The 9,574-nt window shown below is 43.9% G+C and overlaps 1 protein-coding gene across 1 annotated transcript in view; it reads left to right on the top strand.

Moving 5' to 3' along the window:
* Positions 1-791: 791 nt before the first annotated feature.
* Positions 792-9,574, top strand: part of ATG14 (autophagy related 14) — a gene marked incomplete at its 5' end in the record, with an annotated part of 21,249 nt that continues 12,466 nt past the window's right edge. Inside the window, 2 exon segments of the mRNA XM_014592430.1 lie at positions 792-873; positions 5,401-5,638. Coding sequence (XP_014447916.1) covers positions 792-873; positions 5,401-5,638 — 320 coding nt within the window.

The following is a 9,574-nucleotide window of genomic DNA, read 5'->3' as shown; positions in this document are numbered from 1 at the left end:
ATTTGAACAGTGTTTAAAACTTTTAATTATCCATGTTTATGGGGACATTAGAGAATAATCATGCTTTTTAATTAACAGGTCTCATCTTTATAGATCCTTCATTCACTTGAAGGCAAGCTATACCTACATCTTGATCATGTGAGGAGCAATTTCATATTTCATAACGTTTTCTCAGGCTTTTCAGGAAATCTTGAGTTATATACTTTTTTAAAAGCTTCTGTTTGGTTGCTGTTTTTATGAATTTGCAGGTAGTCTTTGCCTTGCGAGGTGATACAGGGATGCTGCTCCTCACCACCCACGTAGAGCAGTGCATCAGTAGGACTTGCTGCGATGGTGCAGGTGCCATTTACCCGCACTGTCCAGTGCAGTGGCCCTGAGCCACATGGGGCGTTGGACATTTGACATGGCTAGTGAAAGTAAGGAGCTGAGTTTGCGATGTTACGCAGTTTTGTGTGTTAAATAGCCACACGCAGCCAGTGGCTATCTACTGGACAGAGCAGTTCTAAAGGACGTCCTTCAACACTTTTCACCGCGCTCACTGATACATGCCAAAGAACTATGTGAATTTCTTTCTCTCTGAATTTCCTAGCAGCTTGTGCATTGAACCAGAAAAGCATTGTTTTGTTTTCCATAATCTTCCATAGATACAAAGGCTATGATTGATAGAATTATGTTGGTCTCCTCTTCATTATGGTTTCCAAGATATACCTGAAAATGAGTAGTGATCCCAGGTGGATGACCATATTCATTTAAGAGAACATTTGTGACATTTATTGTATACTTTTTGTCAGAGATGGAAAATAATGTCCTGCAAAATGAGGATTGAACAGCTGAAACAAACAATATGTAAAGGAAATGAAGAAATGAAGAAAAGTAAGTAATTTTCCCCCTTCTTTCTAACCCTAAGAAATGGCATATGTGTAATTTCTTTGGATTAATATGCTGGAGGGACATGGAAAGAGAAGAGTTGGCCATAGCAGCATGGAAAAGTTTACTGCCTGGCCTTCTTTCTCCTTATGAAACACTCGTATAGGGTTTTTTTGTTTTTTGGGTTTTCTTTCATAAACACATAATTTTAGAGGCCTTAAATAACCTGCTACATTTCTCAAAAAAGTTAAGGAATGTGTTTTCCCATTTACGTTAGCTAATAGGAAGCTCAGACTATAAGTTGGTACTCACTGTTATTAATTATTTGTTCATACCAGAAGAGAGTACACCGACTTTTCTCCCTTAGTGGAGCTCCTTCATATTTTAATACATGTTAGTTTTACATTTTACTTGTACAGTTTATACTTTCTCATCAGTGGTTGTCAGAATTTACGAAATCCCACGTCCTTAGGCCCAGCTGCAGTGACACAGACAATGAGGTCACTGCTCTACAATGCTGGCCCATGTGGGGAGGCTCTGGTTCACAGCCCAGGTCGACCTCAACATGCCAGGCTCACCAGTGATCTCAACTGGCTGGAGGGTTTGGAGAGGAATCTCGTATGAAGACCCTGCCAGAGAAGACCTTTCTGTCTCTTTCTTAAAGGAAGGAAATAAACTTTTAAAAAAGAAAAATCTTACCTCCTTAGAAATACCTATTTCTGGGGACCAGCAGTTGGCATAATGGCTGTGTTGCTGGACTCCCATGTAGTTGACCACGGTTTGAGTCCGGACCGGGTGGCTTAAACTCACGCCAGATGCATATGCGTGTGTGCCAAAGATCCCAAGAGGAGAATGGAGGAGAAGGGATTGCGGCGTGGCCGTCCCTCCTGGGGGGTGATTTCTCGCTTTCTGTCTGTCTCTTTCTGGAGAGCGCATGTGCCCTATAGCAAACCCCCCTCCCAAAAAAAAAAAAAGAAAGAAATACCTATTTCTGTGGATCAGTGTTTAAGGTTTAGAATGAGTCACCATCATGCCTCATGAATCCCTTTCTCATCTACTCACTGCTGTCAGAAGCAAGTTTTTTATGGTGGTACGTAATGGCATAAAAGCTTCCTTTGAAAACGCTTGTCCTAATCAATGCGGATGTGGAGTTTCACATGGTAACTAACCTGGAGAAGCCAGGCAGCACGACGAAGAGTGCTCAGAGCGACAGCCAGCCAGTTATCCACTTTCTGCAGAGTCCGTGGCTCAATAGTAACAGAGGGACTCATTACTTAACATTGGTTCACCTCTTTCTCCATCCTCCCATTGATGTTCAGACCAGGGATTTGATTCTCGGCATCTGAATTTTCTAAAATTGCCAAATTTACTGAGTGCGCACATTTCAAATAAGCATGAGTATGTTGCAGAAATGATTAGATCTCAGGAAAAATCATGATGTATTTTTCTATGCAGAAATGTGTCCTGACTTCCGACAACCTAATAGCATCAAGTGTTTGGATGTTTGGGGAAGGGAAGGTGGCAGGGAGAGGACAGCTCTAAGTGCTGGGCAAACCCCCCCCCAAAAAAAAAAAAAGAAAGAAATACCTATTTCTGTGGATCAGTGTTTAAGGTTTAGAATGAGTCACCATCATGCCTCATGAATCCCTTTCTCATCTACTCACTGCTGTCAGAAGCAAGATTTTTACGGTGGTACGTAATGGCATAAAAGCTTCCTTTGAAAACGCTTGTCCTAATCAACGCGGATGTGGAGTTTCACATGGTAACTAACCTGGAGAAGCCAGGCAGCACGACGAAGAGTGCTCAGAGCGACAGCCAGCCAGTTATCCACTTTCTGCAGAGTCCGTGGCTCAATAGTAACAGAGGGACTCATTACTTAACATTGGTTCACCTCTTTCTCCATCCTCCCATTGATGTTCAGACCAGGGATTTGATTCTCGGCATCTGAATTTTCTAAAATTGCCAAATTTACTGAGTGCGCACATTTCAAATAAGCATGAGTATGTTGCAGAAATGATTAGATCTCAGGAAAAATCATGATGTATTTTTCTATGCAGAAATGTGTCCTGACTTCCGACAACCTAATAGCATCAAGTGTTTGGATGTTTGGGGAAGGGAAGGTGGCAGGGAGAGGACAGCTCTAAGTGCTGGTCCTACTAGGCATGACTGGTGATGTCCCCCATCTGTGAAGGCCGTGATGTTATATCTGATATTGTTATAAAAACTGTCCACTGTATGGCACAGGACCGTGGCTAGATAGAGTCATTTGAGCACCTATAGAGAGTTCTGTAGAGATTGGGAAAATGAATGAGGTCACTCAAAATGGGTATGTAATAGAATCAAGACCTTCAGGGCTTTCAGTATCTTGAGGAGAAGCAAAATTGTAAGAAACCTCCTGCCTGCAACTAAATATATAGAATCAGGTCCTCAGTGAAAGAGGATGGTTTGGGGCCATGCTGCAGTGGTGCATGCTGGGAAGATGCTGCCACCCTCTGCAGGCTGAGGTTTGATTGCCAGCACACCCTAAAAATCTGAATGTGAGTGCCATGGTGCGCACCTGTGATCCTAGCTGCTCAGGAGGCTGAGGCAAGAGTAATGTAATACAGTGACACTCTGTGTTTAAAATGATGGTAATAATAAAAGAAATGGTTTGGGTCCACGTGTTTATCGGATGTCTGTTATATTGGAGTCAGGAGACAAGGCCTAGTGGGACCAGGTATAAGGAACGAAAAGTTAGGTATCATCGAAGGATATTAGCATAGGGCCCTGAGGTACAGAAGGTCTAGGGAGTGTTTTTTGGAACCAGACCTTGATACATGAGTAAGATTTGGTTGTTTGAAAAATAGCAAGTAAAAAGCGTTTTTAGAGTGATGTTGATTTGGACAGCAGTGTGGCCGTGTTTAGGGCGTGATGACTGGTTCAGCATTCAGCAGCCAGCACTATGTTCAGTGGTTCCGTCTTACGGAGAGGTTTTAAGTAGTAATGGCTAGAGTGAAGGGTGTGCAGAAGGAAACTGTTGGATGTACATCAGCTCGAAGGTGGCCTGAGGCTGAGCATGGCCCATATTTGGGGGGCATTGGAGCACCCTCCAGCACAGACCGTAGTTTATAAAGATTGAACAAGTGAAAAAAGGAATGCGCGCTTGGTATTGAGCCAAACTGGAGGTAAGCAGAGTTTAGGTGAGAGTTAACGTCGATGGTGATAGTGGGAATGAAAGGAAGGACCTAAACGTAAGAATTGTAGGCCAGCTAATGTAATAGACCAATCAGGGACTGATTAGGCGATCGATATATATGTCAGAGTAATCATGAAGTAGGGGGATGGTTTAGAATGGATCAAGAAGAGATTTTCTTGGAAAAATAACAAATTTGTGTTTAAACTTGATAAAAGCATCTAGGCAATTCCTAGATGTCTGTCGGAGAGTTTACAGCTTGTTTTTGTTACTCACTAAAGCATAGCTATAGCCCAATAGCCCTAGTGGGTCTTAGAACCTGAAGTACTTCCCCCACAAGGCCTAAATCCAACAGGACGAGTGTGCTTCTCCTCCCCTGGCTGTATGTCTGACTTTCGTTTCTCTTGAAGTGGTTAAAATGTCAGGTGTATGTGTCTAGATATCTCACCAGACGTGTGTTCCTACCCTGGGGGTTGCTGCTGCCCTCCTGTGACTTTTCAGAGCTCTTAGGCTATTTCTGTGGCCCATCCTCCTTTGCTGCTTGGCCACTTGCTGTGAGAGTGTTCCTGGCTTCGCCAGTTGAAATCCAGGACACGCCTAGGTGGTTTATAAGGAAAATCAGAGATCCAGGAAGTTTTACCAGCTTGAATGAAGTATCTTTTCTGCCAAACATTAACTGGTCTTTGGTGCCTACTATAAGAAAGTCTGTATTATGCTGCTAAATTAAAACTCAGTAGTCAGAGCCAGCAGGTAGTATATTGGTTAAGGCACTGGACTCCCATGTGGTCGACCATGGTTTGAATCCCAGATCCCACAGCTTGAAAGTCAAACCAGGCGTGTGTGTGTGTGTCCCCAAAATTCCAAGAGGAAAATGGAGGAGAAGGGATTGTGGCATGACCATCCCCCCTGAAGAGAGGGTGATTTCTTGCTTTCTCTTTCTCTCTCTCTGGTGAGCATACATGCCATATGCCCCCCCCCCCAAAAAAAAAAAAAAAAAGAAAAAAAAAAAAAAGATCCCTGAGCTTCAGGAACTGTCTGGGAATTTGAAACATGCCAAATCCCCCCCCCCCCAAAAAAAAAAAAAAAAGAAAGAAAGAAAAAAGTTCAGCAGTCATGACGTGGCTCCTTTTACTAATGATGATTACAGATAGAGATCCAGAGTCATTGCAGTGATGGTGCCCTTCATACCTGTCATATCTACTTGAACTAAATCAGAATGTCCACATTGTGGCCTTGTCGATTTTTCGGAGTTTTGCTCAGTTCAGATCACAGGGGAGCCACTTAAGCTTATCAGGGTGGGTTCTGCAGTACACAGGAAGGATTCGCTGAGATGATTATTGAGATTGATTTATGTGTTTTAGATTCTGAAGGCCTTCTCAAAACCAAGGAAAAGAATCAGAAGCTTTACAGTCGAGCGCAACGCCACCAAGAGAAAAAGGAGAAGATTCAGAGGCACAATCGCAAACTTGGTGACCTGGTAGAAAAAAAAACAGTTGACTTGAGGAGTCATTACGAGAGTCTGGCAAGTCTTCGGCGATCCCATATATTAGAGCTCACCTCTGTCATCTTTCCAATCGAGGAAGTGAAGACTGGCGTGAGGTATAGTGAACAGGTCCTTGGACTCTAGGAATAGATCAAGTTCCATATATTATTTTCAAGTATGTCAGCACCTCATTTCTTTGACCTCATTCTAGGGTCGTTGGCTTTCCTGGTAATGCAACTGAAGCCTTATCTGCTTCAGCAAACAGTGCACACAGCACAGCACCCAGCCGGGGAGGCAGCAGGGTGAGGGGTGGGCCCAGGCTGTGCCCTCGCACAGAGCTTCCAGGTGAGCCGCTGCCTCAGCCCTCACTGAGAACCATGCGGGTGATGGCAGTTGTTGTCCCAGCCAGGCCATTTGTTAGTTGCGTGATATGAGGCAACTAACTTTAACCTGAAGGCTAACTTCTTGCCTGTTAAGTGGGTAAAAACTGCCTACTTTGTAGAGAAACTGAGCTAATATGGAAGAAAACACCTGTGCATTGAGTCTCTTAGATAGTCGGCATGGCACGTTGACAGCCTTTTCCTGGGAACTATTGTTTATGGTACTGGCTGCTCTCACATTCGAACACCTTTTCACTGGACGCAGTCAGCGGCCCCTCACCTGGGTGTTCATCATAGTCCCCTGGGGCTTTTGAAAGTGAAGGTATGTGGAGACCAGCAGATGGCATAATGGCTATGTCGCTGGACTCCCGAGTAGTTGACCACAGTTCAAGTCCCGGACCCAGTGGCTTAAACTCAGGCTGGGTGCATGTGTGTGTGCCCAAAATCCCGAGAGGAGAATGGATGAGAAGGGATTGTGGGGTGGTCATCTCCCTGGGAGGTGATTTCTTGCTTTCTGTCTCTTTGTCTCTCTCTGTCTTTCTGGCACGTGCATGTGTCCTGTAGCAAAAACCCCTCCTAAAAAAAAGAAAGAAAGTGAAGGTGTGAGAGGGCACACCTCCAAGCTCCCCGTTCATCTCCCCGCCCATGCTTCCATATTTTTTAACCTTCTGATCCTGCTGCTGCTGCTGCTGATCCACAGGTTTAGAAACTACCACCTAGGGCTTCGCCTGCTCTCTCACTAATCACCAGGCGGCCCTGCTATTCTGGGTGAGGGTTCTCTTGTTCTGGCTGCTGTTGCTCTTCAGCTCTTTTCCTGAAACGGACAGTTGGGGACTGTTGTCATCTTGCAGTTGTTCTTCCCTGCCTCTGTTGGGGTCCATCCTTTACTCTGTGGCCCTAGTTGACTTCCTAAAAGCCGACAAGTCTGACTGTTGCTTCCAGCCTGAAAACCTGCTCTCTGACTCTTTCCAAGTAATATAGCATTAGTAAGAGTTGGCAATTAGAAGAACAAAAAAGGCAGATTCAAAATAGAACAGAATAGAAAGCTCAGAAACATGCCCTAAGGTGGCATTGTGGATCAGTGGGGAAAAGTTGGACTATTCAGAATTTGGTGTAAAGACAGCCAGCCAAGACTCTGAGGTGGAAAACAGTGGCAAAACAGAAGCGTTATGCCAAGTTAAACTCGGATGGGTCGAAGACGTCAATGTTAGAGCACATGACAGTGAGCAAAGGCTAAGGCACTGTTCCAGGTTTTGAGAGACTGACAGCTGAATGCAGTGTGTGATCCTAGATTGGATCCTGGACTCTGTGATGGATTGTAGCTGGATTACTAGGGATAGATGAGTAGGGTCTATGGTTTAGTTAACGATGTCATGGCAGTGTTCATTACCTGCCTTTTTTTTTTTTAAGAGAGATTTTTGCCGTAGGGCACGTGCAGTTGCCAGAGACAGAGAGTTGGAAAGCAAGAAATCTCCTCCTAGGGGGATGGCCATGCCACAATCCCTTCTCCTCCATTTTCCCTTCAGGATTTTGGCATGCACACACACACACCCAATGTCAATTTTAAGCCTCTGGGACTCAAACCACAGTCAACTATGTGTAAGTCCAGCGATGTAACCATTACACCATCTATTGGTCCCAATTACTGGCTTTTTATTGCTATGTTTCCCTGAATTGATGATTTAGGGAGATTAAATGACTCGTTGGCAGGAAAATTTTGAAGTTCTTGCATCTTTCCTGTAAGGCTTGAGATTTCTTTCAAAAAGGAAATATGCCCATACTTACTAGAAGAGAAAACATGAGAAAAGCTTTCTCCTCTATGCTGCTGCCATTTTAATTGTTTTTTTAACTTAAGTGTACATTATTATATGCTGTTATTATTGTTATTTTTACAAAACTGGTGGTTTTGAAGTTATCATTCTGATAAGATTTCTTGTTTGTGGGACCGACAGAAGGCATAGTAATTTGGGTCACTGGATTCACACATGGCCGATTGTAGTTCAGGTCCCGGACCTGGTGGCTTGCTTTCTCACTTTCCCTCTCACTTCGTTCTTCTCTGGTTAAATTAAAAAATAAATAAAGTTAAATAATTTCTTAAAAAAAAAAGAAAAAAGATTTCTTGTCCGTTTGAATTTCTCTAACCGTCTCTGAACAGGAGATGGAAGGGGTAGAAGTACAGCTTAGAATTGGCCACAGTACCCCAGCCCCTGCCCAGTGTCATCTGTGACAACCAGTAGGAGTTGGCACACACACATGTTGTCACAGAAGGGAAAAAGATTGAGATCCTCTGGCCAAGAAGGCAGAATCCAGACTTGGGGCAGAAGGCCCTTCCCAATCTGCTCATTTCTGCCTACTTTTCCAGCACCATCTTCTGGCACTTTCTGTGCATCCTACACACCAGGCACACTGAATACCCCTGTTCTCCAAGCACGCTGTATTCTCCGTCTCTGTGCAGGTGTGCCTGCTGACTTCTTATGGTGGATTTCTATCCTATCCTTCACCAGCAGTTTTGTTTTTTCAGAGACCAGCTCTTACTCTGTTGCTCGGGGTGGCCTTGAACTGGCAAACTTCCTGCCTCAGCCTCTCAGTAGCTGGGATTATAGATGTACATCCCCACACCCAGATGCCGAGCTAGCCATTGAAGTGTGCTCGTGGACTTTGAGTCTCTAAGACCTCTTTGGGAGGATCCGTGATAATGTTAGCAGGCCAGCTGTAGTAGAACGGCTAGAAGCTGCTGCTTGGCAGGTGGAGGGCACATGAAAGGCCAAGGTTTGATTCCCAGTCCACCTTGGAGTCAGACACAGTGGGTGCACCTGTATTCCCAGCTGTCTCAGGTGCTCAAACAGGACGATGACAAGGTCGTGATCGGCACAGGCAACATAGTGACATCCTGGCTGAAAGAGTTGGGTGCAATGGCACGCACCTAACAGTCCCAGCTACTGGGGAGGCTGAGTCGGGAGAATTGCCATATAGTGTAGTGAGTCTTTAGACGCACACACACACACACACACACACACACACACAGTAATAATAATATTTTTTCCTTTTTCACTATGTTGATAATTGCACTGGAGGCTCAAAAGCCAGGTAGACCTGGACACACTCCAGGGCAGCATCATCAAACTGTAGTAGCCAGCTAAAACCAGCAGTGCTTTTCATGGGCCACTCTTCTAATGTGAAAGAACAGCCAAAAGACTTGGGTATTGAAGAGATTTTTTTTAAATGTAAAAATAATGTCACTCTTTACTAATGTTTATTTGGAAAGAAAGAAGAATATGCTGTGTTAACATGTAATGGGTTTATTGTTTTCTTTTTTTTAAAGAATTATTTTATTTAACTTTATTTATTATTATTATCATTATTATTTTCCAGTTTGATCAGAGAGACACACAGAGAGAGAGGAAGTGAGAAAGCAAGCCACCAGGTCCGAGACTTGAACCGTGGTCGGCCATGTGGGAGTCCAGCGCCTTTAACCACCATGCCACTTGCCGGCCCCATATTGTTTTCTTAAATAATGAATTAAATTTTTATGTGTTAATTTCTAATTCTGCAACTATCCATAATCTAATTTACATAAACAAAAATTCTTTGGGATCTTCAACTGGTTTTTGTTTATTTGTTTGTTTGTGTGTGTTTGCTATATGCTTGGAGCGTATGCGCCAAAAAGAGGGA

This window comes from Tupaia chinensis, unplaced genomic scaffold (genome assembly GCF_000334495.1).
Source record: "Tupaia chinensis unplaced genomic scaffold, TupChi_1.0 Scaffold000688_1, whole genome shotgun sequence".
NCBI lineage: Eukaryota > Metazoa > Chordata > Mammalia > Scandentia > Tupaiidae > Tupaia > Tupaia belangeri.
Note: the sequence above shows the minus strand (reverse complement) of the source record. Positions and strands in the feature narration are given on the sequence as shown.